The sequence below is a fragment of the Artemia sp. Qi Xiang Cuo genome, chromosome 1, assembly GCF_049724085.1.
Source record: "Artemia sp. Qi Xiang Cuo chromosome 1, ASM4972408v1, whole genome shotgun sequence".
NCBI classification, from domain to species: Eukaryota; Metazoa; Arthropoda; class Branchiopoda; order Anostraca; family Artemiidae; genus Artemia; species Artemia sp. Qi Xiang Cuo.
Window position 1 is genome coordinate 21,534,127 of NC_142794.1, and position 16,226 is coordinate 21,550,352.

General features: G+C 35.8%; 1 protein-coding gene across 3 annotated transcripts in view; it reads left to right on the forward strand.

The window, feature by feature from the left end:
* Positions 1-15,857, forward strand: part of LOC148956111 (monocarboxylate transporter 14) — an 84,487-nt gene extending 68,630 nt beyond the window's left edge. For all 3 annotated transcript variants that reach the window (XM_089094599.1, XM_089094670.1, XM_089094756.1), the window contains exons 11-14: positions 1,903-2,096; positions 6,291-6,436; positions 9,921-10,143; positions 15,434-15,857. In XM_089094599.1, the coding sequence (XP_088950725.1) occupies positions 1,903-2,096; positions 6,291-6,436; positions 9,921-10,143; positions 15,434-15,753 (883 nt within the window). In that variant the 3' untranslated portion in view covers positions 15,754-15,857. The remainder of the gene's footprint in view (positions 1-1,902; positions 2,097-6,290; positions 6,437-9,920; positions 10,144-15,433) is intronic.
* The last annotated feature ends 369 nt before the right edge of the window (positions 15,858-16,226 follow it).

The following is a 16,226-nucleotide window of genomic DNA, read 5'->3' on the forward strand; positions in this document are numbered from 1 at the left end:
GGTAAGAATCAATTTTTTTTAACATTCCTGTTCAAATAGTGAACACAATAACATACTTACTTCCGGATTGTGTCCTATTATAATTCTTCTCTTTTTTTCGCACTTAAATACTTTATTCCCACATTAGTGGAATGGAAGCACTGCCTTGTATGTTTCAGTTACTTGTTTATGGGATTTTCTTACCAACTTTACTTTCACTTTTCAGATACTGGTATTTCAGTTTTTTTTTTGTTTTTTTTTCGTTTTTTTTTTACTTAAATAAATAAAATAATACCACACGCAGCATTTGGTCTCTTTCCCTTGAAAAACAAATAAAATGACAAACCGAGTGAAATATGAAAAAAGGACACTTTTGATAAAAAAAAAATTTTAAACAACTTCGCCCCTTTCCCTTTCAGGAAATACCTGAGGTCCTATTTCTCTGGTAACACAAGCTGTACCATAACGAACTAGGGCATGACGCTAGTCATGCCAATGACCTTTTTAAGGATAATTCAGGTGCAAAAAAAAAAACAGCGAATTTTTTAAAATCCCTTAAGGTTGGCCAATATGTTTTGCATTTTATTTATTTATTTTTTTGAACAAGGTTCTTATGTTGTTCAGCATAGGGAGATACTGTTGATCCCTAGTAAAATAAGGAAAATTACCTTATTTAAGCTGAAAAACATTTTTTGTCAGTTTTTTTTATTTCTTTGTCATTGATGATGTTGTGAGATTAGTCTAAAAATACTGTAAAACAAAACCTTCTTTTCTTAACTGTCTCTGGCGATTCCTTTGGGTATTCTGAAGGAAATTTCTTTGGTTTGAACACAGCTTTAAGCTAAGGTCTAACAGAAGACGGGAAATTTCGGGGACTGTAAATGACCAAATGATATCGTTATGTGAAACCCGTCTGGTATGGTTCGGAACCCAAAATTCTTTGGTCTTCCTTGAAAATTTACGTATCAAACAAGGCAGGTATTTTAAGTACCTTTCTGAAACTGGATACCAATTGCCAAGGAAGTATCCAGGGCGGGAAAGCTATGCAGATTACCCTTCCCCCCTCCTAGAATTTTTGTCCGGCTCGTAAAAACTGAACAAAATACCCGTAAACAATTTTGTAATGCGTTTTTTTTTAATTTTTGTAGACCTGGGCCAGCCTTCAGTAACGTTCAAAAATACCGTTCAGTAACGCAGAATTGCTTCATAGGTCTTAATACTTAAGCTTTTCTAAGGATAGAGTTTTAAAGATGAACCGTGCGAGGGCTCCACAAACTCAAGTATCACTTAACTAGCTCGATATACTCGATACATACTGCTTCCGTAACTCGATTTATTATAAATTTGAAAATTCATAACGCATAGGCTATAATGAAAATACATTATAGCCACTTTTTACGGGTATAATGAGAGAAAGGTTGATATGGATAGGACACGTTCTGTGGGTGGAAGACGATAGATTGCCCATTATCTTTCTTGTTCGCCAACCGTCTAGGGTTGAACAAAAAGTTGCTCACTCCAGAATAAGGTGGGAGAATGTTAGAAAAGATTTAAGGAAGACGGTAACTTCCTGGGAGGGTTAAAGAGGGAGGCTTTGAATAGATTGGGATGGAGGAGAGTTGGTAGCTGTGTTGGTTTCAGGTGGCTTGGTGCTGCAGTGAGTTTTTAGTAGTAGTAGTAGTAGTAGTATAACCCATAGGTCGTCATTGGCCTTTTTCTTTCTTTTTTTTTCTATTGCTAGAACCGCCATTATCCTTCGTCAGATAAGTAACGTGGAAGCCCTTATAAAGATGTTTTGTGCATACATATGTGCCTGCTACATATATTGAGGAACTTGTATTGAGCTCTAGGTTTGACTGTTATTTATCCGTGCTCCATCAAAAATGTCTCTAAAATATTTTGTTTGATTCTTTTTTCTTCTAGATCATCTGCATCATTAAAGAGTTTTACGCGTCCTTTGACCCGGAAAGATATATTTTATTCTGGTTCAATCAAAAACATCCCTGAGTTTAATCAGTCACAAAATTTATCCCAATTCCGTCAAAGTATGATGTCGATTCCTCGCTCAACAAGAAGATTCACTGAAGTTGTCGAAGAAGAGGCGATTGAGGAAGAACGTAAGTTATAGTTTTCTGAATTTTATAGTTTGGGGCAAGAGTGTCTCAAGGATTTTTGTTTGCAGAGACGGGAGGGATTTACAAAAAAAAAAACACTATACAGAACGTATAAAAAATTTTTTATATGCACTTTTGTTGCTTTTTCACGAGACGCATACAAATTTGGAGGGGGGGAGTGGTGGTGTTCAAATCTGATAAACTCCCCCCCCCCCCCGGGGTAAGGAGTACTACCTTTATGTAAAAACAAGCTGTCATTCATGCTGTCATACACTGACCAACGCTTGCTTATTCTCATTTTGAACTAGCGGAGCTGCGCACACTGCTTCAAATCTGTCCAATCAGAACTAAATTCTTTGCTATTTCTCATAAAATCTTTTAAGTAGGTTTTGCTTTGCATTTTGGAGCCAGATTGCCAAAAGGACACCATTTTTTGCATCCAATAATATTTCGTGTGCAAAGTATCTTTCGTGTGCAAAGCGTGCAGTACTATGTTTGGCAACCAATAATCTTTCGTCTGGAAAACGTGCCCTAAACGTCTTGACATTTTAGATTACTATTGACCTACTGAACCAATTTATTGTACAACTAGTTCTGTTTGTTCATATTACACTAGCGATCAGTTTTTTTATATTATTTTTATTATTATTGTCAACTGTTAGCTATTTTATCTCAAAAAGTTGAGTTGATAGTTGCGTTCCGTTGATTATTATTGCTAGTAATCACTGTTGCATTCATGTCATTATCAACTGACGATTCCTGATTGAACATGGAACTCACTGCGGCATTTAGGTCATACTGTAGAGTTTGTTCCGAATTCTGTAAAGCCTTTTCTCCGGATTTGGGGCTATAAAAGCCCTTGATTAAAGTTTTAGACTAAAAAATCGGTTGGCTATCTTAAAGTTTCCATTTTTGGCATTTTGACCTTTTTTAAAATTCATAAATACCAAAAATGTAATTCTTGTGAAAAACTGCATTTTATTTTAATTCAGTCCATTTTGACTCTTAAAAAATGGTACTAGATCTTTCAATTTCCAGTCAAATGAGTGCTCTCCAAAATTATTACGACCAGCCCTTTCTATATGAAGTGGTCAGAAGAAAAAACATATAGAGGCCACATCGTTCTTTTACTAAGTGCTCCCAACGGGATCACTTGATTTGCTAGTGTGCTTAGGTACATAGGCCCCCCCCCCCTAGATTTTGAAAAATGTATTATTTTTTTTCTTATTAGGATGCTAATAAGATAAGAATAATGAAAACATAATAAAATATTTTGTAAAATAAGAAAAAGTAAGATAAAAAAAATAAATGACGTAATAAAACAATAAAAATAAAAAAACTTAAATAATAAAAATAATAATAACATATCTAAATAACTAAGAATGAAAATAATAAAATCCCTCTTTTTTAGCAATGATATTAAAACTCCGAATATTTTGGCGCCTCTTCCGGAAGCCTTTATCAACGAAAAAAAAAAGAAAAGCAAAAAGAACAAAACAAACTAATCAAAATTAAACAAAATGAGAAAAGGGGAAAAGCAAACACAATAAAAACAAAACAGAAGAACAGAAAAATTCACATCTTAAAACTTATGTTCATTCGGATATACACAATTTTTCTGATATACTTACAGCAGTAATTTGCATCAAAAGGATAAGATACTTGTATAAATGATTCCGTCAGTTTCAGATCTTTTCATTCAAAAACCAAGAATAATTATATTTCTTAGATCTTTTCTTAGAGAATGTTCTAAACTTACTTACAAATTAGGAAGCTTTTTCAATTATTCTCGATCAATTCTCGAAATGTTGTTCAATCTAAAAAAACGAATTTCAAAAATATAATTTGGTAGATGAATAAAGCTAAATCTTATTGATTGAACAAAAGCAGAATTGTCGTCTTAGGATTAAACATAAAAACTGAAGGACTGCTGAATAATAAACATCCCAAAAATTTCCACGTAACAGAACAGAACACACCAATAATAGAGACGGGGAATGCGAAATCTTACGGAAGATCTCGTTCAAAGTCTTTATTTTAAAAGTTAAAATGAAGAATTGTCTGTTTTTTTTTGGTTATTATGATAATGGCAGATTAATTAAGAATTTTACTTCTCTGCTTGACAATTCAGCCGAAAATTAATTAAGAATTTAGCTAAACTATAGTAAGAAGTATAATTATATAATTAAAATTTTAATTTCAAAACTAAAATTAAATAGTCTTAAGTGAATTTATTCTCTATTTTTCATATGTTTAAACTCTAGGTTTCGACCTTTCTCGGATCCTTATCTTATTCTACCTCTTCCTTGCCATCTACCTCTACCTTTTCTACCTATCCATCTATTTCGACCTTTCTCGGATCCTTATCTTATTCTATATCTACATCTTCCTTGTCATCTACCTCTACCTCCTCTACCTATCCATCTACACTTTATAAGTATTCAAGTGAAGAAACGTATCTCCGTCTTCAACAGCTCCATCACTACTAAAAAACTTAAAAACTCTATCGCATTCTGATCAATGATCTGTGTGCGCAGGTACCGATCTCCTGATTCGATGCCTTCGTTCGGGAGTTCAATGCGTGGTTGGGGGCAAATCATCCGACGCTTCCCGTGTTTTTCCTCCATATATCTCCAGGTACCTATTTAGAGCTGGGTCGACTCCGGCTGAGCTTATAGAGTCGCGCCATTGACCCCCGTCCCAAAACAAATAACCAGGACACGAGCCCCTGACCTCGGGGTTCCAACTCACCTACTACATCGTAGGTAATATTATAAAATAGTTTTTTATTTTTGCCTTTATCCTAGCTTTGCCCCTTGTTCGTTAAGACTAATAAGGACATGATTACGGTCTCTACACCTTTCCCAAGTACTCTTGAGACCTTGTGCGTAAACAATGGGGCGTAATTTTACCTCCCCAACAAAGTAACCCTATTCCTCATGCCTTTTTATGCAACCCGGTTCCAACCTTTTTTTACTTCAGACTGCCCTTAGGAGCATCTGTCAAACTCCTTATCTACTAATACTGGAATTTAGTTAGGGCATTTAAGCCAATCAAATTTTTAATAGGATTTTCGGATTGGCTGGAAAGTTGTATAAAAGTTTTTGATTGATTCAAATTAGTGCTAGCTAATTCTAGCTAGCTACCAATGGTGTCCGTTGAGTCCGCCAATTTTTGTAACTGGCTCATCTGTCATTATTATAAAGAGGGGGGAATTATTGGGGGGCCCTGGCCCCAAAATTTATTCTGAAACAAAAAGTTAAAGAGCCTGACAAAGAAGTGAATTCATGTAGAAATTCCTGTTTCTTATTAATGAACAAATAAATAGCTATCAGAAACATGTTCTTAACAATATAAACTATTCACATTGGGTCTAATTGAAAATTAATAGTTTAGACCGGTCAAAGTAATAAATACAATTTTGTCAAGTTATACAAAGTTTATTCATTTAGATAGCGGAGTCCATAGTAAAATTTTCTTTCTTTTTTTTTGCACTTTAAGCCATGCCTAATAATCCTGTTACGTTATTTATAATTGTTTATTCTTAGTTATTTTAATTGAAATCCTTATTTAATGAACTTTATCCTTGCTTGTTTTGGGACCCGTTGGCACTCATTGTTATTTTTATTCTAATTTGGAAAACCCTTACGATTTGAGTGTGTAAATGTTTTCAGGGAGGGGGGGGGAGCTTAAAAAATAACGACTAGGTAATTTATGACGTTTGCTTCTGTCTTTGAGTATTAAAATCGTTCTTTACTGCATTTGAGTATAAACTTAATCATTCTGAAATAATTTGTTCAGTGTTCAATTGCAAAAAGATTAAAAAACGAATATTTTTTCGGGTGTAACTGCTCTCCTATTATTTTTAACCTTAGGATCATGATTGTCCCGTCTCTGAGTTGCCTCAGGATCTGATTAGGGATAATTCTGATGATTTTTCTATTGTAGGGAATATCTCTAATCGACCTGTCGAGCCAGTCGACCCAAATTTACTGGAAGGACCTGATTAGGGATTTTTCCTATGATTTATTTGTCTATTGCAGGGAATATCTCTAGTCGACCTGTTACACATTCGACCGAAAGGACCTGATTAGGGATAATTCCCGTGATTTATTTTCTATTGCAGGGAATATCCCTAATCGACAGAAAAGAAGGACCTGATAAGGGATAATTCCTTTTATTTTCTTTTTATTGCAGGGAATTTTTTCGACGCTCTCTGGGGACTTCTTGGATTTTCACTTTTAAAAGACAAAAAGATGGCTCTGTTAGCTATTAGCAGTGTTTTCGGTATGCTTGGATTCTACGTGCCTTTTGTTTATATAATTGATGCAGCTGTTTCCAAGGTAAGGATTTTGTTTCATATTTTTTACGCTTAACATTTATCATATTCTAGTTTAGCTTAGTTATTTCAATGGTTTTGTGTCATGTATCTCAATTTGAATAAGTGGTTTGCATGCCAAGGTTGCCACCTGTGGCACGAAAGTGCTATTTTAGCACTATTTTATTATGTATAGCCCTATAACATGTGCTCAGGGTTGCCATCTGTAGCACAAAAGTGCTTTTTAGCACTATTACAGTCAGTTTTTTACTAAAGCACCGAAAATCGCTGTGTAGCACACACATTTGGGTAATTGTAGTCCCTAGGAACTGACCGTGGGGGAAACTCTGTTGCATACTAACGAATGAGAGAATTTAAGCGCTCACATTGGTGAATGTGTATGTGTTTTTTTTTCTCTTTTATTTCATTAATAATATAGTCGCCATGATTATAAAGATTTATCTCCACTGATTTATGTTAGAAGCATCCTTCAATTATTCGTCTTTATTAGAACTTACTCGTTCTAAACTTTTCTTTACAGTCGCTTTTGTTGTAAAAGATGTGCCGTGGAAATGTAATTTTTTTAAAAAAAAAAAAAAATATTTTTTATTACGAAACGAATAAACAAAACTGCTGCACTATCATTTGTGACCAACTATATTTTTATTGTTTTTCAGCAACCCAAGAGATGGCTAATGTATGGTCCGCAATTTCTTGTCTTGACCTATCGGGGTGTTTCTGTGCCAGGGTGGCTAACCTGGTAAATATTTTTCGAAATAGAAAAAGAGCGAACGGTTTTTGACTGGTCTTTTAAAAATCTTTCAAAATGCCGCAGTGCGTAGAATATGAGGGGGGGGGGGGGGGAGAGTGCGTATTACACATTGAGTTGCTAGATTGTATTGCATGTATTATTTTACGTTTTATTTTTTTTTATTATATTATATTTTCTTTATATTTTATTTATTTTATGATTGTTTGGCACATATTTTTTTATATCTTTTTCTTATATTATAAGTTAGAACAACTGAACCAGGAAAGTTATAATAATGACAACCATCAAGACTAGCCCCGAATTTTTTCGAGAACTCGCAGTGTCCCTAAAAGAAAATTGGTTTCACCAATATGTCCTAAAAATTAACGATCGAAATAACATGAACGAACACAAAATGTTAAATGTTAATATCTGGAGTGATCTCGGAAAACCCTAATTTCTTTTTGGGGAATTCGGGAAAACCCTGAAAAATTTTGGGCTAGTCCTGGTAGTTGTCACTATTATAACTAGGGGAGCAACTTGCGCCCCTTCTAGGACGTCCCAGTGTCCAAGAAATAGCTATTTATTTTATAAGTTATAATAGCTTAGGTATGAAAGTTATAATAGTGACAACCATCAGGACGAGTCCCCAATTTTTCGAGAATTCGCATATCCCCAAAAGAAAATAGGGTTCACCAATATGTCCCAAAAATTAACGATCGTAATAAAATGAATGAACACAAAATAAAAATTTTTAATTCCTAAAGTGATCTTGGAGAACCCAATTTTATTTTGGGGAAATGCGGGGAAACCCCAAAAAATTCGGGGCTAGTCGTGATAGTTGTCACTATTATAACTCTCACTTTTCATCTCTATTATAACTTATAAAATAAACAGTTATTTCTAGGAAACTAGAACGTCCTAGCAGGGGCACAAGGCGCCCCTTGGATTTTGACACATACATTTTTATTGGTTTTCCCATTGATTAAAGTTAAAAAGAGCAAAATTGACCCCTCTTCTACATTTTGAAAAATATCTCTTTTTGTGTACTGTTATTACAAATTTTGGAAAAGACAAATTCAACCCCCCCCTAGATTTTGAACCCCCCCCCCCCCCGTCCCTAAATCTATGTGAATTGACGACAATGTTACAGCAGCTGATTTATGGTTTAACCGATGTAATCCGCGCTATTCCAATTAGTTTGTCCTATTCTTATGTGAAATAACTGGCGTCAGTTTTGTATATGTTATTCCCTATTCTTTCAAAACCTGAGGTTTTTAAAATAGTTGAAATGCTATAAAAAGTGATAATTATATATTTTGTAAATATAACCTTTATATGATTTCTAGATCTAGTAGCAATGATTACACTATTTTTTATATATATTTGCCAAGGGGTCATTTAAATTTATTCTAAAATAGAAACACATCTCGGCTAAAAAGGTGCAAAATTGCTAACCAAATAGGCATATCTTTAGAAAGCAGCTTTTGTCACAAACTGTCTTCAGTCACGTTTGTCAATTTTACAAAGGAACGATTTTTTGTTGAGGCTCACAAAATGATGTTTAAGTTATCGGAGCACAATTTCGATCGAATTGCGGGCAAGAAGCTAGAAAGTTAATTTGAGAACTTTGCATGATTTTCCTTCCCAGAAACTTTTCAAAAACATGGTTTTCAATTTTGACATACCTTTTTCAATTCTGGAACCAAAAATTGGAAACGCACCCTTATGTTTAAGGTAGTTTTATAAACAAGGAAAAAACCTCACTGCATCATCATCTTGCACAATTTGTACTGCGCAATTTGCTACAACATCTTAGATAAAAATATGTTAAAAATTCAGGCTTCCTAAAAATGTGACAGATGGTATTTGGATAACGCAACTGAAGTGAATGCGGCAAATACTTCCGTTAAAATTACCATTACTAAATCGTAGTTTATTGAAATGGGCTTCTTTGTCTTAAAAGGGCAATTGCGGAATGTGTTCTTTTTAAATTTGTATTACACTGCCCCTGGCACATCTAAGTGTCCAACATGTCGCTAGTTCTTTTTGTAGTTTAGTCACTCGGTAAGATTGAGAGTTTTAATTAGAGATGCTAATCCACTTTTTTTTCTTTTTTAATAAAAACTCCGAAAATAGGGTTTTCAAAATCTAGAGAGGGATATAGATTTTTTTCAAAACCTACGCTGGTGACCCCCCCCCCCCAATTAGTGCCCTTGGCTTGAACTGTCGTTTGAAGGAATTAACAGATGGCTTATATGGAATCACTTACACATGAATTAACTCATGGTTACACAATTTAATCGTATAAAAGTTATAGTTAAGTTCTGATTGTACATTTAGGAAATAAAGTCGTATGAAATATTGCAGGTAGTATAAGTTTTAAACAGAGGTGCTAATCCACGATTTTTTTTTTTTTTTTTTTTTTTTTTTTTTAAGAGAACCCAAAAATATGTTTTTTCAAAATCTAAAGAGGTTAATTTTGTCTTATTGAAAAAACCAAAAACAATATTTTTTTAAAATCTACGCGTGTGATTGTTTTTACCCCTCCCCCCAATTAGTGCCCTTGGTTTGGGCTTTCGTTTGAAGAAATCAACAGATGGCTTAGGGGAAATATCTTACACAGTAATTTACTCATAACTACCTATTGTATTAGTGTGTAAGTGGTACTTGAGCTCTGATTCCACACTTAGATAAAAGGCTCGTATGAAATACGTGAGTCAGGAAGAATCATTTAATTTTACTTATCAACTTTCAGGGTATTGATTCTACAATGGCTGGTTACCTCTTATCCATCATTGGCGTGACAAACATAGTCGGCCGTTTATTGTCCGGCTATTCGGCAGATATGCCATCAGTGGATTCCCTCCTTGTGACGAATATTTGTATTGCCTTGAGTGGCGTATTCATTTTCTGCGTTCCCCTTGTCGACGGATTTGCCGGAATGGCTGCACTTGCCGGCCTTTTTGGCCTTGTTTCAGGTAAATCGGCTTCTTTATATTCCTTCCTCAGTTAGAGTTGGCTGGGCGATGCAAGAACAAGCTACCTATATGTATATTACCCTTCTAACAATTGCCAGCTGTATAAAATCTATATCTGACGTTTTCATGAATTTAGATTTTGTTGTAGTTTTTTAGAGTTTCGGTTACAATTGACACAGCTTGTTCTTTAGTTATAGTTAGTTATAATAGAATGTTTGATAAAGGACTCGGTTGAATTTAGGGGAGGTTGTCACCCTTTTCAACCCAGCAGTATAGAATGAATTCTAGTTCTCGTGTAGCAATGCTTTTGGCGAGAAAGCATTCGATTCTGTCCATCGAGATACACTCTGTAAGATCCTCAAGTACTCAGACTCGTAAGGCTAATTATGGCTCTGTACGGGAGAACCGAGTGTTGCGTACAGATGAGTGAAGGCCAATCGAGATATTTCAGGATCGTCTCTAAAGTAAAGCAAGGATGTGTCCTGACCCCTTTTCTCTTCATACTGGTGATAGATTAAGTCCTCCGCCGATGCACACATTACTGAATCCCGATCAGAAACAAAAAGAGGATTGCAGATATAGACTTCGCAGACGACATTAGTCTCTTCGAATCAGACAAGCAGAAACTCCAACAGTTGTTGGATGTTGTGATAGAAACGGCACTACGGTTTGGCCTCAAAATAAATGCATCCAAAACTAAAAGTATGGCTGTCAGGGGATACCCCCTCAACATACAGTGCGGCAACGAGGATGTAGAACAGGTTGTTCAGTTTAAATATATGGGAAGCACAGTAGAGAACACAGGGGCAATAGAAAAAGAGATCCATACTTGTATCAGACAGGCTAGTGGCTGGTTTACCAGGCTTAAACAGATTTAACGATCACAGAAGTTCTCAACCGGCAAAAACTTCGAGTCAAAACCCCCGGCTAAAACTCCCAGTTATGTTGTATTGAAGCAAATTTTGGAATTCAAATCAAAAGCAAGAGGAGACTCCAAGCCTTTGAGAACAATTGTCAGCGAACAATCTTCAACATAAACTGGACACAACACGTCTAGAACGAGACAATACGCCAAATTACTGAGCAACCTCTAGTCATCGACATGATCTGGGCCCGAAGATGGAAATACTTAGGACATGTTCTACGACTGAAAGACGACGGAACACCAAAGTGCATCCTCCAGTGGCAACCAACGGAAAACGTGGCGAAGGTGAAAACCAGAGAACACACTACGCTGAACATACCAGAGGGACCTTCTCAACGCGAATACTTCCATAGAACCCCATTGGGTAGACGTTATGGCAGCAGCCCATTTGAGCGACGACTGGCGTCTCTTCGTCGATGCCCTGGGTGCCTTCAGAGGCACCCAGGAGGGTCTAAGGTAAGGAATATTTCGAACATGATGGTCAACCCTAAGAGTGCGCCCCGGAAATATTTCGGGACATTTGACATGTTTAGGTAATAAACAAAAAACCCATAACAACCGGATTTTTCAAAAATAAATAAATAAATATAATCCTTTTGAGATGATGTCATGTTCTAATGTTGGTCCTTGGACGTTGCAATTGTCCTCACGTCATTTGTGTTTCAGTTTAATTAAATTAAAAACATTCTACTAATTAATTAAATGGAAACGCAAGTAATTATGATTCTGCTGTGTAGTACACGACATTACAATGACTATACGTTGCCATCTTATTACTGCTGTCATAAATATTCGCGACACCAGTAAATTATACACACTTACTTGTGTTTGAATTTAATTTAAAAATTATGTACAATTGTAAAGTTATGTAAAAACTACCCTAAAAAGGAGCTTTAGTGATAGTTTTTAAGTGATTTTTATTTTCAAATGAAAACTCATGGAATATTCATGCTTTGCCTGTAATATCGTGCAGATGAAATGGTTTCAATTCACTTAAATTCACTTAAGTTTTCTTCAAGATCCAGGAGGTGGGGGCAAATGCCTCCCTCCCAATGGAGGTTCATGTTTAGATATATAGCCAAATTGGATGATAAAGTACGCCTGTATAGGCTAGAGTGCGTCCTTTTGGTAATTACTTAGGATGTTAGGATGTATGATGATTACAGAGGCATTAGTTTGAGATTTGTAGGAAGCAAAATACTTAGCATTATGATATTTATTAGATTCAGAGATAGTATAGATAGTTTCAAAAAAAGAACAGTATGATCAAACAGTTCGTGGTAACAGAACTGTAAGTAAGGAGCGACCCGGCTCAATGGTAACCGAAACTCTAGAAAACGGTATTTTGATACAAATAGATACATCAAAAGAATTAGATTTTAATGCTGATTTCAAATATATAAGTTTCATAAAGTTAAGTCATACCCATTAAAATTTAGGCATATGAGAAAATTTGACCTATTTTCGAAAAAAAGGGGAAAGGCCCCCAATAAAACCTTAATGAAAATCACACCATCATATTCAGCGTATCAGAAAACTCTACTGTAGAGGTTTCAAGCTATTATCTACAAAAATGTGGAATTTTGCATTTTTTTCCAGAAGAAAGATCACGGGTGCATATTTATTTGTTTTTTGTTTGTTTTTTTTCCCTAGGGGTGATCGTATCGACCCAGTGGTCCTAGAATATCGTGGGGGGCTCATTGGAATGGAAATTAAAAGTTCTAGTGCCCTTTTTAAGTGACCAAAAAAAAAAAATGGCGGGCAACTAGGCCCCCTCCCACGCTCATTTTTTTCCAAAGTCATCCGATCAAAATTTTGAGATAGCCATTTTGTTCAGCATGTTCGAAAATATTATAAGTATGTCTTTTAGGATGACTTAACACCCTGAAGTTCCCGGGGGGAGGGCTGGAAGTTATGAACTTTGCCCAATGTGAACATATAGTATTGGTTATTGGGAAGTATACAGACGGGGGGGGGGGGTTGGTCGGGGGTTATGTGGGAGGGTGTTTCCATGAAGGAAGTTTTCATGGGGGAAGGGACATTGCTATGAAGGGGACGCCAGACTTCCCAGCATTATTTAAAAAAGATCAGAAATTAAATATAAAGAAACAAGTTTTTCAACTGCAACAGCAGCAACATCAAAACTTTAAATGAACAGAAAATATTACATATATGATTGGGTTCACTCCCTAGTCAATACCTCGGTCTTTAAGCCAAAGATTTTTTAGTACTTTCATAAGAGCTATTTATTCTAATTAACGGCCTTTGTCATAAAGCGGTCATTTTTAAAGAATTGGAACAAAATTCTAATTTTAGCTTAAAGAGCAGGGTATTGACTAGGGGGCGAACCCCCTAATATACGAATTAAAAATCTATGAACATAGAAGTTCATTACGTAAGTTAATTCGTAAGTTACGTATAATTATTACTAATAAAAACGTTCGTAAATAAATTATCAAGTTTCGAGAAAGCCATTTAAGCAAATAAAAACAAAATTAATCTACAAATTTTGTTTTAATTATTCATGTACGGTGAGCCAATATTAAAACCTCGATTAATTCAAAAACGTTCAAAAATTAAATAAAAAAAACAAGTTTTTTTTTAACTGAAAGTAAGGAACGACGTTAAAACTTAAAACAAACAGAAATTATTACGTATATTAAATGGGCTATCCCCTCCTCAACGCCTGGCTCTTTACGCTAAAGTTTGACTTTCTCACAACTCTTTTTTTTTAAACAATAAAAAACTTTAGCGTAAAGAGCGAGGCGTTAAGGTGGGGACAGCCCCTTTCATATAAGGAATAATTTCTGTTCGTTTTAAGTTTTAACGTCGTTCCTTACTTTCAGTTTAAAAAAAACTTGTTTTTTTATTTAATTTTAGGAAAGGGAGAGGATGTGTCAACCAGATTAATCTGAAATTGATAATTGAGATGTCTGAATTTTCTTTTTTAAGAAAAGGTGTTACTAGACAACTTATATAAATTAAAAATCATTCACCAGACTACACAGTTAAAATTTATCTTTGACAAACTTCTGGCTGAACATAGTTCAAAATATTTCTTAAGAAGAAATGGTACCAGACACAACTCTTGGGGAACCTAACCATGCAAAACCAGTTGATTCCTTTCATCATCTGATGATGATTGACCCTGCAGCATAGGATTTTTTGCAGCATTTTCAGTCTCTGTGTGCAAAAAGTGTTTACAAATAGTGATTGGAACCACGAAGTGGCGGTTTTTAGGGAGAAGTTGCACCAGACCCGCCATACTCTCCAGGTGGGTGGATCCTATTAGTCTTTGGTCGCCTGTTTTTCCAGGCGACTTTTTTGCCCTCTTCTGATAGATACAAATTGACAGGCGGGCCCTCCTATTAGGCTTTGGACGCCTGTTGGCTTGCGAGTTCAGGCGACTTTTCGGACAAGCAATATTTAATCAATTTTTTGTTAGCGCAACTGCCTGAGCTTAAAAATTGGGTGCTAAACCTGGCTTGACACTCTAGGTAGGCGAGCCCTATTAGACTTCGGATGGCCACTTGCTTGCCTTTGATTCCAGGCGACTCAACGGCGACTCAATTCCAAAAATTGGTCAACCCGGCTGAGACTCTAGGCGGGCGTGCCTCTCCAAAGGCCAACACACAAGTGTTTGTCAAATAAGAGTCATAGTTACTCCCGCCGTTCCCAAACACCTGGAAAACTTTAGGTCTCACCGTTCGCCTACGAGTCCAATGGACTTGTCTGTCATGTGTCAATCCTGAAACACGGTAATCTGCCCGAGACTCTAAGCGGGCAAGTCTAATAGGCTTAGGTCACTTGTTCGCCTGTGTGCCGGGCAAATTAAGTCCACCATTTTGCATACATTGTCCATCACGAGTCAACCCAAAAATCTCGATCATCTCTATTGCAATTTCATTAGGTTTCCCCAGTAGGCAAAGCTCATATAATAAGAACAGTCTAAGTTGCCCAATTGTCTTCAAAGTCCTGTGGACATGGTCAACATAAATCTTTCATAACCTTTTATTTGGGGTCTCTAATGGCCTTCAATTAGCTCATAGAAACTCATAGACTATTTGAATTACCCTTATCCCATGACTATCTACTTTAGTTCTACCCTAGGATGGATGGACGATAGACTATCTATCAACAAGTGAAATTACACCATTTTCATACAATTCCGAAAAAGGTTTATGCTTTGCCTCTCACTCAGATTGTCTATTGTGGTCTATTTCTCCAATCAGCCATGGCTCTTAACTTTTTTATCATTTTTTATAGTTTCTTATATAAGTAGTAGTAGTAGAAGTAGAAGTCTCCGTCTTGTCTAGTAATAGGATACCTATTTTTTTTTATAATTCTTTCTTCTTCTTTTTTCAGCCGCTTTTATCGCACTGACATCAATTGTCCTTGTCGACTTGTTTGGTATCGACGAACTGACGAAGTGTTTTGGGATAATTTGCATTTTCCGTGGTCTCGCTGCCATAGTCGGCCCACCCATAGCTGGTTTTCTGTACGATACAACGGGTTCCTACGACATTCCCTTTTATGTAGCTGGAGGGTTTTTGGGTTTATCTGCGATATTCAGTTTCTTAATACCAGTTGTTCAAAAATGTTGTGACAGTGATAATACTCAATCGAAAAAATCCCCTGAAACCGAAAATTTCTTAGAGAAAAACCAAAAATTTGCCAATGTTTAGATTAGATTATTTATCAGTATTAATTATTGTCATGTTCCTTTCTTTCAGCTGTATTTTATTCCGCTGCTAAGTACTCTTCTAATAAAGTTTCTGTTAGTTTCGTATTCATGTATTATTTCCAAAGTTTAGTTGTTGTTGTTTCTTATCGTGATCGGGGATTATGCTCGAGCCTAAGAACAACCTGCACCAGTGTACCGATTTTTAATCTGATTGGCAGCCATAAATATTCAAGGCCAACATAGGCTGAATATAGCCTAACTTGATTGGCTATATTATTTTAATTCCATTCTCATCAACAAGCATCGCTAGTCTAACTTGGTCATTACACTGTCCTTCTAGGAGTGAGGCCAAAGAATAGTAAAAACTGGCACTAGTATCGGCCAAAAAAATCAATGCCATCTAGCTTTTGGTGTTGCCTTGCATTTTTTCTATGTAATTAAAAAAAAATAAAAAATTAGGACTAGTTGCTAAAA